The sequence below is a fragment of the Tinamus guttatus genome, unplaced genomic scaffold, assembly GCF_059628265.1.
Source record: "Tinamus guttatus ecotype Peru unplaced genomic scaffold, ASM5962826v1 Tinamus_guttatus_pri_ptg000492l, whole genome shotgun sequence".
Classification (NCBI taxonomy): domain Eukaryota; kingdom Metazoa; phylum Chordata; class Aves; order Tinamiformes; family Tinamidae; genus Tinamus; species Tinamus guttatus.
Window position 1 is genome coordinate 1,332,112 of NW_028289026.1, and position 15,199 is coordinate 1,347,310.

General features: G+C 41.0%; 1 protein-coding gene across 1 annotated transcript in view; it reads right to left on the minus strand.

The window, feature by feature from the left end:
* The window catches only part of SAMD12 (sterile alpha motif domain containing 12), a 156,027-nt gene that overhangs the window by 102,478 nt on the left and 38,350 nt on the right, over nt 1-15,199 (minus strand). Inside the window, exon 3 of the mRNA XM_088533299.1 lies at nt 13,385-13,514. Coding sequence (XP_088389425.1) covers nt 13,385-13,514 — 130 coding nt within the window. The remainder of the gene's footprint in view (nt 1-13,384; nt 13,515-15,199) is intronic.

A 15,199-nucleotide genomic window follows, 5' to 3' on the forward strand; every position in this document is an offset into this window, starting at 1 on the left:
AAGAACCTGCCTGAACAGGTGATTATTTCTGCTTCCATTAAAGAAAATTCACACACAAAGATAAAATCCCTTGGAAGCCTGCTGACCTTAAATTACTTCTAAGGATGGACACCAGAGATAACACTAACTGGACCATCTCGTTCCCTCAGGATCTCTGAGGGAGCTCCTGGGATAGACTTAATTAAAAACCAAATTATCTTATTTAATCTTATTTAATCTTAATTAATCTTATTTAAAACCAAAAAAGCAGCAGGTATAAAAAAATGTAATTTGCAAAGGCAGAATATATTCTTGGCCAAAAGCAAGACAAATCCAACTAGCGTGAACTCTGCTTCCCTTTGGGTTCATCTGAAGTCTCTGCTTTGCAGTTCCAAGTCCCATCCTCGTAATGCAGAGTTAGATCAGGGATCTCTGTGGCACTGCAGGCGGCCTCACACCCCACAGCTCTGGGTATCTGTTCCATTAGGAGAGCATCACGTGGGGCTTCAGCAGCAAATGTTTATCTGGTCTAGAAGGAACGTGTGAGGAGACACTCAAAGCAGATGGCATTAATAGGCTGTGTGGGGAGTCTTGGGCAGAAGTGACACAGAAGAGCAGAATGAAGAGAACGGCGGGTACAGGAGCCTGTACCAGCCTCCCACTGCACCCGGGACATCTGTGTAATAGATGTTTACAGGGAGCCTCACATATGTTTGGGACATTTGCAAAATTCAAGTCACAAGAGGATTCTCCCTGAAGATAGAGGAGGGCTTTAAATCTCTGAATTAGCCTTTACATAATATATGAATCTAACCTACATGCTTTCTGATCACACACAGAAAAATAAAACAGTTTCAAACCCTACAAGAGCTGTTGGGAGAACACACATTGCACACAGAAATTACTGAGTTGTTTACCACTTAGCTCCCTAAGTGCAGCCACTTACCCCAGATGTGGTTTCTGGAGAAAAGTGCATCTAGGAGCAGGCAGGACTGTTCACAGAGCTCAAAGAGTGAATCAGAAGACCCTATATATTGAGAGCTTTGCCTACATCTACTCTGGCTTACTGATTGAGCAAGTAGGATAAAACACTTGTAGATAACAAGAATAACAGCTGGTAACTAGGCAGATTATTTTATGTGTAGTTTTGCTAATTAGTTTCTCACACTATGTGGCACGCGTAGTTCAAGGCTCATTTGAGCTTCCCAGGGGCGTTTACTTCTGAAGGACGAGATTCTTAAGCAGCCAAAAACCCAAAGCACAGAAACAACTGCCCCTTTCCAAAATCCACACGACAAGGCTGGAGCACTAAGACTCCAGACAGTGCTGCAAAGGATCCCTGCGACTGTGCACTCCGAGTGCTATGTATGTGCCGCATCTTACCAGGTATTTTTCCTCTCATTTTCCTTCTCTTTTACATATTCAATTCCATCAGTGTCCACCATGTCAACTGCTGAACAACCAGAAGAGCCAGGATTCACTTTCTGATTACTGAGTTGTCCAGGCTCCCAATTCCAGCTTTGGAACATCTGCTGTAGTCCTGCTGTAGTTATCAAGTCACCTACCGACTTTCCTTCATCTCCTCCAACAGCTTCATCTCCTCCAACATCACAACTCATGACTCCTCTTCCAGGCCTGGCCGAAGTCCACATTTCCATCTATTTCTACACTGTTCTTGGAATTAAAGCTGCATCACAGCTGCACACAGTTCCCTAGCAGAGGTCTTCAGTGACCTGACCTGTATATGCCATAACAGTCCCTGATACTCGCTAGATAACCAGAGATAAAATTAGCTTCTAGCTTTGTATTTAGAGTACATAGAACATGACTATTCACAAGAACTCTTAATTCATTTCCTTCCTTGAGATGTTGGTTTCCAAGAGGAAACAGGCTATTTTTTTACGTGATGCAAAGATTTCTCATATATTACATTATACTTGGCTACAATAAAACAAATTCTGTTAGCACCTTTATTTATTCCACATAGTATTACTGTTAACCTGACCTGCTTTGGCTTGTAACCACACCTAACTGCAAAATGTAGGTAACCAATACGAAAACCTCACAACATTGCACAGGATCCAACCCAAGAAACACAAATAATGGCCCTTTTCATTACTCCACATGGGCATCTGTCAGTGAACCGGTTTGACCCCCACGCATAGCATATGGATTTAAAAGCCAAATGTTTAATTAAGATGTGATGTGATCCTAAGCTGCATGCTTTGCAAGGGCAATGAGAAATCAAAGTATATTATATTCTACATGGTAGCTGTTAACTACTATACTTGTAAGCTCGCCAAAGGAAAAAAGGAAAAAAAAAAAGTATTAGGTTAGTTTGACAGGTTGGACATCCAGATGACTGGTATTAACCACACAATGCAATTCTTTGTTGACAGAAACACAAATTAACTGTTCATTAATTTAGCAGAATTGACAGCAGGCTAACAGGTCTGTAGCTCCTTGTGCTGAGTGTAATTAAAAGAAAAAGAACACAAAGACTGTTTTTGAACAGAAAAAGCTTCCTCCACAAGACTGTCTTAGAAAGAGTCAATATGATACAAGTTTGAATATGTGACATTGAAAAGGATAGTACACATCTGTGAACAGTAAACTGTGAAGCAGATTAGCTTAGTATAAAGGTTGCAGGTGACATTCATCACAATCAGTCTGTTGTTTATTCTTGATAAACCAATATACGACAAAGTTTATTTACTTGCATGTAATATTTACAAACCAATGGGCATTTTAGCACTGTGGTTTAACTAGCACTTGCCAGGGGACAGGGCTACAGTATTTTCTTGTGTTTGAAACACTCAAACCAGATTTTCACATTGTTGGCACTTTCCCAGAAGGTCTTTATATTTAATAGTGTAAATAGAAAAAAATAGAACACGTAACAAACATTGCCTCATAAACTATTTGGGAGCATCATACATTTGGTACTGATTTTTTTGGATAAACTTTTCACTGCAAGTTTTCTTTAAATGCTGTTCTATTTAGATCAAAAACACATGCTACAAGACTAAAAATATCTCTCTGAACTATGCAATATATGCCTTTAAAAATGTACATTCAACATTATAAATCAACACAGATGAAGACCTGTGGCAAGTTTACCACACCGAACTGAGAACTGATAGGTCATCTTAATTCTGCAATTAATTGCACACAACAGAACCTACAGAAAAAAATAACTGGGGTTTACATACATAAACTTGTTTGGGGGAATGAAGCAATTTGTAAAAAATCTTCCTCTAATCACAGCATAATGTCACGAGGCCTCGTGGAAAGCAGGTGCCCTGTGTATACTCTTGACAGGTCTGGGATTACACTGATGGCTTGTCTTAAATCTATGGTTTGCTGCCAAAAAGATACATATTTGCTTTGTACATTGATCTGCATTTTGTAAAATGGAACAAAACCTCAAATTCCCCTTGGGAGAATGTTTTGTTTTTCCTTTTTTAGGCCAGTGATTAAGAAGTGATGTTTCCTTCTGTCTGAAGAGCTTCTCTCACCCACCTGTTGGGCAGGACTTGCTTCCCACTTCCTGCCAAGCTACTGGGGAGCAGCATGAGGTCTCCACAGCCTGCCAAGATGAAAGCCCTTCTCAAGACTTTTGATGGCTACATTATGTTCTGATGTGTTTGTTATCGTTAACCCTGCTTCTGCTGCAAACATGCAGCAAGGTGTTGCCCAAGGCACAGAGTCAGCGATGAGGGAGCGCCTGGTCTTCAGCACCAACACAGGGCCCTCGAACGGATGACTTCCCAGGCTGCATCATGTCAGAGAGCCACCGCCAGCAACAACTAGCCATTAAAATGGGAATGCCCCACGTTTTATGTGAGATTAACCACTTAATGCTGATTGCTGCATAACAGAATTCACCTCTGACAAATATGTTGGGGCTCAGTAAGGTTAATGGCTTCATTTTACGGAAACATGGTCTTTTAGGGAGATGCACTAAAGGAACGTGACTACATGGGAAGGTTCATGGTTTAATCTAGACGTCTGCGTTTCAGATTAAAATGACTATTAAGATCCTACTTCTTTGCACAGTCTTGCATTTATGTGTGTAGGGAATCTGTTCAGAGCAGCAAACTCAATGGAAAGGCCAAGTTTCCAGCACTCTTAAGTAGGACACAATTACCTGGTGCACAAAGAAGCAACTGCAGGCAGCCCCTCCTGCATCGGTTAAGCACTGATCACCGCTGGGATCTGAGGAAGCAGCCAAACACCTCGCAGAGGGTGTGCAGGTCCTCGCGGCGTGAAGGGCTGAGGGCAGGCCAGAACCAGCTCCTTTCTCTCCACGAGCTGCTTCCACAGCGCCGAGAGGGGAGACGGGCACTCCTGTCTTTGCTAAGTGCCCTGGATTTGTGTCCTCCCTCAGCTGCGCTTTCCACGGTAACGAGGATAAAACTCAGTGTCAAGTGCACTGCACGGGACCCACTCAGACCTCCAACCTGTTCAATTAACTATATCAAATCAAAAAATATTTTTCACTTGACACTGGGTGGTACTTTTCTTCACGAAAGGCTATTCCCTTGTCAAATCTGGACATTCAGAGGCCAGCTGTTCCAGCAGGTGAGCTGGTAAAAAAAAAAAAAAAAGAAAAAAGAAAAAAAGAAAAAGAAAAAAAAAGCAGCTTTGGATTTTATTTTTATTACAGTATATGGGAGGTAGGGAAGAAAGGAGTGATTTTTCCCCTGGTCTCTTTATTCTCTGTAAAAGCTCAGCTGGCTGGGCTGAAATTTCCACAGACTGAATGATTTTCAAAGAGGGACATGAAGAAATTGCAAACTGACAAGCAATGGCCTACAAACTGGAAGAGACTGAAAACGAGTAGGTTTTGGTTTGGGTTACGCAGTCCTGAGCATAGCTGTCATAGACCAAAAACTGCACAAATGCAGTCTTTGTAGGGATGATTTCTGTAGGGATGAAACCTACCGTGGTAACTCATAGCTGCTGCTATAATGTGCTTCAGCCTGGAAAGCAGGTTCCCAATACAGTGTTACAAAGTGGGAGCATTGCTGCAAATAGAGCCTGGTGGAAAATCAGAGCCTGGAAATCAGTTAGTTAGCTGGTGTGTAAGCTCCCCCCTGAGGAACCGGGAATTATTGCACCATATATCAGGTATCCCGAGGTCTTGGGACTCAACTACAGAAGAAAAACATTTCTATCCCATTTGGCAGTGGGTCTCTCTAGCCTGTTTTAGAACTTTTCTCAAATTTTGCAAAAGAAAGAGGTGAAAATGAAGCTCTCTTCCTAGCTGCACTTCCACTTTTTCTTAGGCATCAACCTAATCATGCTTATAAAGCTCCGAAAGCAAGAAACTGCTAATTCCTCTCACTCACTATTAACACAGTGGGCTTCAGAGAGCAGAAAACAGTCTAGTTTTGGGGGAAATTGCATGAGAAGCCTGACAAACTGTTCATAGGAAAGAAAGAAGAAAATAGCTGAAAACATAGGGCCATGAAAAGGGGTAATATTTAGGATGAGAATTCATCCATTTGTCAGAAATATGGAACAAGAAATGATTGGTTTGACAAACTACATACAAGCAACGGAGCCCAGCAGAGCAGCTGGAGCCGCAGCATAAACAGTTGCCGGCTTCTGCTCAGGGGCAGCCAGCAGATCAGGCTGTGATTAAAATGTGAGGGGAAAGAAGAAAAGTTACAAACTGCAGGCAGATAAAATGAGTGAGATTAAATATGTATTTGTTTATTTGTGTCATGAAACACAAATCCAGCTTGTGGAGGTATCTTCCTCCTGGTCTGGCATTTTGAAGTTGCTCTGAGAGTTTCCTTCTATGTTTTATCATTGTTAGCCATGTTATTAGATTGGGGAATACTGCCAAATAATAAGATTACATTAAGGCTAAATCCCCATATCATGCATAGCACATGCTGGCAAATAACGAGCTAAAATAAAAAGAATTAGCTCTAGCTGCTCACTGATATCACAAACACCCACCCACTACGTAGCAAATTAATTCACTGCTTCTTCAAAGCGGAGTATTTTAATGCCCTCCAGCAACTTCTCCACTTAATCACGGAAGCAGCTTCCCTATCCAAGTTTTCCTTACCCTACAAACTCAGTCATAAACCTGGCTTCAGGTCTGCAGAGCAGGACAGTAAATACCTCTTCCTGACACCAGCGTTGGCAGTCTGGAAGGAGATCTTCCAATACCTCCCCCTCTGGTCCTCATTCCACAGGAATGGGAACTGAAACAGCCAGAGCACCACCACCTCGCAGTAACTCACAGCACAGTGGGACAAGCACCAGCTCTGCGCAGCAAAACACAAGTTCCAGGCTCAACAGCAGCAGCTTTAAGAAAGCGACACAGTACAGCTTAATGCAGCTTTGCTTGGGGCACTGTCCTTTAAATTGGCACTATTCATGGGAGAGCCTATAAATGACCACTTCTAAACCAAGGACTCCATTTATTGTTTTAGTGAAAATATTCCCATCTGTTAAGCCGCATATTGAAGTTGCGCATCAGTATTAACGCATTCCCTACGGCACCAACCTCTGCATTTGAGATTCTGAGTACTAACCGTGCTGGACCCTGTTTAGCTTCTAGAGAGTATGACCACACAGCTGAGTACTCAAGGAGGACAGTCATACTGTCATCATTGTCAGCTAGAAAGTGCTCCAAAAACAAGTGGAAAATAGAAGTTCCTTGACAATAAACCAAGAAGGTGGAGCTGCAGTATTTGGCAAAGTATTAGAAGTATTAGTATGGTTAATAATAGTCAATGTATTTAATATATGATATATATAACACTAATATATGTAGTAATTTATATATTTTGGCTAAAGCAAGAAAGAAATAACAGCTGATGAAAAATTGGCTTCAAAGCTTGCTTCAAGCTTTTCCAAGGCAAAAGAAAGAAGAAGAAAGGTGAACATAAAATGGAGATTTTGATTTCTTTAGATTACATTTAGTGCATTAAATTAATCTGTCTGGAGGCCTCTCTCTTCCATCCACTGGTTATTTCAGCAATTTATTCTCTTATTGGTCTTCTGAAACACAAGTTGGACACCCGAGTCACCTAAGATATAATGTCCCACAGCTAAATCGGTAATTTCTAAGCAGTTTGGCTCTGTCACTAGATCACAGTCAGTATTCAGTTCCTGCAGACACCAGCAGCCTTATCAGCAAGCTAGGAAGTACCACAAAGCTTCACAGTATGGTTTGAAAATTCCTGAAATAGCCTTTGCTAAGACTTTTGATATGGCTTTCCATATCTTACCCTAATTCTCGTTTTCAGCTCCCCTCTGAGTAAGGAACAGAAATTGATTTTGAAGGGAACTGCTGAGGGGAGAGGCTCTGGGGTTGGGTTTTGTATGATACCAATGAGGATCTGTATTTCCTGACAGACTGTGCTGAAGCAGGTTTACAAAGAATCTGTACCAAAAGTCACATTTTTCTAGGAGAAGGGCATAAGATGGTATGATCAGGTTGGTACAAGGTATAAGATGGTTGGCACAGGTTGACTAAAATAAGAGTGAATTAAAGTTTTTTTTTTTTTTTAAGTGTTCCAGGAAAGGAATAATTATATTATTATTGCGGGTAATTACAAAGCATTAATTCCCTACCATCTGACAGCACTTGAAAAGCACTGAGGCAAAGTGCAAGTAAACAGTGTGTCAGTGAAGAGCAATATCCCTCCTGCTCCCGTCAGCCAAGCACAGGCGCTCCAGCGGTACGGGAGAACTTATCTAAAGCTGAAGTGACAGGGAGTTTCAAATGGGAAGCTAAAGGGCAGAAATGATACTCTTCAGCTCAAAAACAAATTGGATTCTGTTATGTATCACATAGAAGCAAAAGCTATGGCAGATCTGGCTGTGACGGCTTTTAGTGAATCCATATACAGTGTGGGGTAAAGAGAAAGCTGGAATGCGAGGCACCTCTGAGCACACTGCACAGCAAGCAGGTATGGAAACCAAGGAGATCTTTCCAGGCACTTCCACGCAGAGAGACACAACGGAGATGCGGAACAGACCTTATCAAAGCCAGACAACCAGGCCCAAGGAATATCAAGATTGGAAACAGTGTTAAACATTCATTAACTGCTCGCACAGCAGTTCTCACGTCAGACGAGAATGGAAACTGTTCATTACAAATTTAGTAGATAGAGAAGCAGCAACACTAACATGTCGTTGGCAAGCAAGGCCAAAAACGTCTCAGACACCCTTCGGCATTTCCCTTTTGCACTCAACTGAATAGATGATAACACCACTTCCTCCACACATGATTTTATTTAACAAATAATGGGATTAGACACTCCCCACTGGCTTGTACACAGAAGAGAAGATGGGCCCAGCCTATGACTAATTTACTAAATTTCACCTAATGCAGATGAGGCTGGTTCCACTAGTCTCAAGCTGCAGGTCTGTTTAACAAGGAACATTTTGTTACGGCAGCGAGTTAGAAAATATTATACTATGTTAAAATATTATACATGTTAAAATATATATAGATGAAAGGCTTTCTACTAGAATAGACCACAGATTACTTTTCACACACAAAAGAAAATTTATCCCTCCTAAAACATTTTTTTTAAAACTTGGGAACACAACTTTCACACTTTGTGGAAGTTGTGGTGCCTCATTTTCCCTTCTTCGACTGCAAAAGAGCTTTCCTGGTCCTACTGGAGCCCTTGTGACAGTTTTTCCTCTTCTTGTGGGAGTTCAGCACATGCTGCATGTGCTCCGACCTGGCTGGAAAGCCGGACACAAGCACCATTGCTGGGACATGACAGAAGATCACTTGGATGCAAAACTTGATTTCTCTTCAGTAATGAAAAAAGTATTCGCATCTCCACACCAAGTATTTGGTTCATCCAACATCTTTCGATTTTATACTACAGTAACACAAGGTTACGTTGGAACTTTTCTGATATTTTTCAATGCAAAAGGAACAACTACAGGTTTTCTACATATTATGCAAACTCCCTTTCCCCACCACTCGGATGTATTAATGTTTGAAAAGTTTGAAAGCAGGCAGGGAAAACTCATTTATTTCTGCCTCCAACACAAGCATCACAGCTCTACAAAGAATGCTGCAAATAAGAGTGAACCCAGGCCGCAGAATAAAGCTCTCTGCAGTGTGGCACGGTGGTTTCTGCTTTAACGATAGGTGGATGCAGTCTGCATTGGTTTGACAGTCCCCCAGCCAAGGAGGCTGTTAAGACCTTACAGAACGAGCGGGGAGAAGAGGCGCAGGGGAGGAACGCGGGCCAGGCTGCCTCAGCCTCGGTACCACAGCCGGGGAAAGGGCCTTCCGGAGACGGCTGGAAGGGGCAGCGTCCTCGGCAAAACCGCTGCCAGATGAGTGCGGCTGCGAGGAGAGCGCTGCTGCGAAGAGCGCTGGCACACGCCAAACAAGCGAGGTAACCAAGGCCTTGCCTGAAGTACTTGCCATTTGGACACAATAAAGTTTCTTTTCCTTTCTATTATTTTTCTTTTTCCCTTTTTTTTTTTTTTATTTTTTGTGAATGAGATGCTTTCTGAGACAAATGAGAACGCTCAGGAATGCTCAAAACCTGCCAAAGGCTTAGGACACAACAGAGCAAACCGTGGCAAACAGAACTTTAATGCTACCTACATATCCATGCTTTGAAAAGCAAACGTAACTTAAATTGTGAGGATTCAATATGTTGCATAGGGAGACGAGAGTAACCTGAAATGAAGCCAAGAATTCTCCAAATTCAGCATGCTACCTTAAACCGCTATCTTTTCACGGAGATGTTATACAACATGGGTATTTAAGCTTATGATGATAAGCTAACCCCCAATATTCTGCAAGTATATTATCAAAGTAAACAAATTAAAGCAATTCAGATTTAAAAGCAAGACTTTAACGTGTGTTTCATAAAAGTATAGGGCAATACAGCTGATGTAATGCAAGCATCTTTGGAGGCCATAGAATTAGTCAGATTTTAAGGCTTTTTGCAGCAGGTTTTCACAAATTTCATTTTCTGAAATGTCATTTGGTGTTATAATGAATATTCATAGGTTCTGGTCCTTTCTAAAACTAAAAAGAGGTTATCTTGAGTCCTGTTCCTTTTCTCCTTAAAACTTTAATTTAAAAAGGCTTGAACCCTTTCAAGTACTTCCTACCAAATTCCTTCGCTTGGACCAAGGTATCTCTTGGGTATTACTTTGACAGAATGAGGTTTGTTTAATGATCATAGCATTAAAGCCTTATGCTCTGAAGACATGCATTAGCACTCTAGGGAACATGGTGTAAAAAACAAGAGGTGAAGCAAGGTTTCTTTTCCTTCCTTCCAACAAACTGTACACCAACAAGCACTTTCATAAGCATCTTAACTTTATTATTTTTTCAACAGATCTTTTCTCCCAAATGATTACTCCTTGGTCATTCTTTCTTGCCCAGTCTTGGTCCTCCTAATGCTGAACACAAAAAATCTTAGTTTATTTTAGTCATGGAGGATAAGACTGTCAAAGAACTCATATCTCAAAAAGAACTCCCCTGTCATTGAAAAGTGGTGCTGTCTGGTGAATTCAAATCCACTTCATCTGTTTCGATTTTATGCCTGTTGTCTCTCATCTTCCCACCATGAATCATGGCACCTGGGTCCATCTTCTTGGTAATGTTCCTGCACACACTGGGGGTTGCTCTTAGTCACCCCTCCATCCCCAGATGTCACCTCTTCTCCAGGCAGAACAGGCTCAGATCCCTCAGTCCCTCTGCACAGGACCAGTGCTCCAGCCCCAGCCATGTACGTGACATGCAGCTGAACTTGTTCCAGTTTTTCAATGCCTTACTAATGGAGAGGATCCAAAAACTCTGATCTAAAAGAAGCGCAGGACAAATGGGGGATAAGGGCTGCCCTTCACCTGCTGGCTCTGCTCCTTCCATTAACCTCTGCCAGGGACCAATGCTTAAGGACAACTCGTTTTCAGCAAAGCTGCTCCCCAGGCAGTCAGTCCCTGGCTAACAGCAGTGCAACAGGTTCTCCCTTCCCTAGGAGGGGGGACAAAAGGCAGGATCCTCATTTATCCTTGTCGAGTTTCCCAAGGTTGGGACACTCCTCTAGCCTGCCTGGGGTCCTTGGAATCGGCAGCCCGGCCCATGACGCTCCCTACACTTGGGTGTCACCTGCGTTCTTGATGAGAGTCCACTCTGTCCTGTCACCGCCTCGAGGACATGGATAATATGAAGCTCCTTCTCCTCTGTTGCTGTGTACAACAACAGCGTAAGTATCTTTTTCTTACGCATCTACAGCTGGTCATTTGTCTGGAGTGGTCTATAAGAAAGAGTTCTGTACAAAGACCCTTTGTTTGGTATTTCTGCCGCCAAACGAGCTCACTATAATTCCTGGCTCATGACCATATCTTAGATTTTTCTCTTCAAGGTCTAAACAACATTTTCGTGTCATTTTCAGTTCCTCTCCATCATATTTTCCATATTAAAGAAGCTCGTAAAGTCATTAAAATTCCAGATAAATTTTCAACAATAACACCACTTTTCCATAGTCATATTAAAGTGTATCAGAAATTAACCCCACTGCCAGGGCTTAATCTTTATACTAGTTAAATAGAACAGTTTCATTGCTCTTTTCACAATCCACATTTGTGAGCCACAAACTCACTGTTCTTCTACTTTATTAGGTTTCAAATAATTGAGATCACAGAGATCAACAGCCCTATAAACATCCTTCTGATTTACTGATTTCATTCAGGATATACTCACAGTGTACTTTCTTAAAGTCTTTAAAATATTTATCATATTTCTTCTTTTCTTCAGCGGTTACTGTATTGAAGCCATTTTCTTTACTGCACACTTACTTTCTAACACATATACCAGCAGTCTCCTTGTATCTCTTCTGTGCAAAGTATCAAAGATTCTCCTGCCTCACAAAGGTCTATAAAGTTTCAAGTTTTGCACATCTAGAAAGAAACTATGAGATTTCTGTGTAGGTTTAAATTAAAAGGAAAAAAAAGTTTCTTCCCTTCAACCTCTTCTTATAGTGCTCTAATTCCACAAGAAGAAAACATGTAACATAATAGTAGAAAAAGTGAAATAAAAACTTAATTTCCTTTTTTTTTCTGGCAACCTGCAGCAGTTCAGTTCTGCACACATGGGCAAAGACACAGACCACATTCTTATGGATTGCATTTACAACACTGAGATACAGATGAAAAATTAGAGGAAATGGCCAAGCACTAAAATTCAACTCTTACTACTTCAATACAAAGCATATACATACACACATATATTTATGTGTAAGGCTACATAATGAAAGACAGTCAGTGGTTTAGTTTGCCATGTTGGCACTCACTCATATATTATCAGAAAGGAGAGAAGAGAAGTAGGAGTCAATGGAAAATTTGCATACCAGTATTGCATACAGTCACCGTGAAGAACAAATTAATTTGCCACATTACACTTTTCACAGATTAATTAATGCCAGGGATATGGGTAGAAAATACTATTTCACTCCCAAATTACATTTGCGTTTGTATTAATCAAGTTATTTATTATTTTAAGACAGGAAACAAATATTGAGGGTTGGCATTATTTTGGGGACAAACTGACAGAGGAGCAAACATTTTTTAGACTAGAGAAGGAAAATATGTACATGGGACAACCCCAATTCAATAGGGATAAGGCTGCAGGAAATAAGACGGCCTCTACTCCAGCTACACTTGCGATAGAAGTCAACTTCACTGGCAAGAAATAACAGTTTAGACTGTCATTAGGGAATAATAACTTCAAGGATCATAAGACACTGGAATACAGAGATGTAAAAATCTCCATTGCAAATTTGCTAGAACAAGCTAGACAAATATCTGTCAGAAATTAGTCTGATACGTTGGTCCTGCTTCACTTCTAGTGAAGATCTCAGTTGGGCTTCCTTTACATCCTACATGTTGATGATTTCAAAGCTGAATTAAAAAACAATAATCTCAAAAGAGAATTTGACCTTCTCAAGGTGAACATCTCTCAGAAAAAAAAAGTGGAAAGAAAATCCTCATTTTCATTTTTTCCTCACAAGCCTTTTCTTAATTTTTGTGTTTTGTTTTGATTTGAAATGAATATTTCAAAAGTTAACTCCAAATTTTTAACAGTACAAAATAAAAAGCACACGAATAGATAGTCTCAGGATCCAACTCTTTTCCACGTACATATTATGGCTTGTTCTTTCCTCATTATATTAACCTTTAATAATCTGATATTTTTTCAGCTGTAAAAGATCACCCCCTCACTACAGCAAATGCAAGCTGTTATATTCCCACTTTCCCAAACAATTCTTGAGTCATACTACCTATCAAAAAAGTCCTTAGTGTACAGTCATAATTTATACTACAATATTATACATGATTCGCCCCATTTAAGGAAGTAAAATATTTTTGATATTGCATACTTTACCCGTTATGTCATGCTGTTTGAATGACTCACTGTAGATTTGATACTGATTTGGGCAATGTTTCTTCAACCACTTGCAGACATCCTGCTGGCTCCACAAAGCTACTGGCTTGGTCAGCTTCACAGTGCCAGACTAGAAACAAAAAATAAGAAAATCAATTATTTAGTCCACACACACATTTCAGAAATTTGACTTAATCAAACCCATGTAAGGCATCATACAAAATAATGCTGTATAGGAGTTATTTTTACTGGTAGTTCTTCAGTGATCACCAGCACATTGCATGAGACTCAGCTATTCAAATGTATTAGGCAGGAAGCACACGCACAGAAAGGCTAACATTATTCTGCATTGTAGATATATTCCTTGCATCACAAAAACATTTTACCATCTTACTTGAACAGTTAAGATCCCTTCCAGAATAATTTTGATGGTGAAGCAGCAGCTTCTTCCATCTGCTTTGTCACAATCAGCAAAAAGCCAGTCAAAGCTACCAAGTTAACACTGACTTTTCAAAGGTGAAAGGTCTAATTCCAGTGCTGCAGTTTCCTATTATTGTCTCTCAGTAGCTCTTAATCTGAAATTATTACCAAAAAAAAAAGGCAAAAAAGAGTGCATTTTTTTCTTAAGTTTTTGTGAGTCTTGTTTTTTAAGTCAGTTCAGAATTACTACAGTTAATTAGTGATTCAGAATCTATTTGTTATCTACTCATAAGCTTTTTAGATAAACATATAAAAGTGTAATTTTGCTCATAACAACCGTGGCATAGCCGGAACAGGGAGGCTCTGGATTTTGCTTTTTATGGGTTTGTAACAAATACAGTGAGTTTACAGATGAAAATTAGACTCGTGAAAATGTAAACCTGCTTCTGTTCCTCATCACATCTGTGCAGGCAGCACTGTTGCACAAGGTAGAGATTAGACACAGCAGAGAGAACCTGGAGGAGTGAATAGTCCTAATGGGAAGAATCCGTCTTGAACTCAGTCCCTGGCTTGGAGAACAACCTCTTGACCTGTTAACTGCAACAGACAGGAGCTCGGCCCTGTGGAAAGTTGAGTTCTGGGGAACCCTGGCACCACAGAACAACTGATCCCCATGCAGGGCCCATGTCAGGTGATCCTGTTTCACAGCAAAATCACATTATAACGTAAATCAGAACTTTCTAAAAATACAGCTATTCTCACATGATAGCCCGAGCAGCTGCAGAAACAAACAGGTGGATGTCTGGCTGGTTTACTATTAAATGCTGTAGCAAACTTGAGAGAGATACATGACTACAATCAGCATTACAAATACAGAAAGAGTGATATTGAATAAGTGCTCCTTTAATGACTTTCTATACGGCAGTCACTACCCTGAGCCAAGCCCTAGTGCTCTCTCAAGACTATATATAAAGTTAAATTTAGTTACATAGTCCTCCCCAACACCCAAAAGCTAAGGGGGTCCAGGCAGCTGAAGCTCCTTCATCTACACAAATGTGGAAAATTAATTATAGAAACACAGGTCATAACCACCAAGAAATAGCACTGCCAAGTGCCACCTCTCACCGAAGCCTGGGCAGCACATCAAAGAGATCAGCCCAAATCAGGAGGGGTTCCTGCAGGCAACGCCGAGCCCAGCGTGGAAGCGTCAGGCGCTGGCTGCACCTGAGGGCAACAGTTGCAGCCTTCCTCTTCACAGTGAGGCCCATCTGTGCGGCCCAGTTCTGACACAGGCCGAGCAGAGTGTCATTATCGGGGCAATGAGACTCCCCAGCTACAATATGGAAAGGTTCTGCAACAAAGCACGGCTCCAAACCGGTAGTGCCAAGGAAGAGC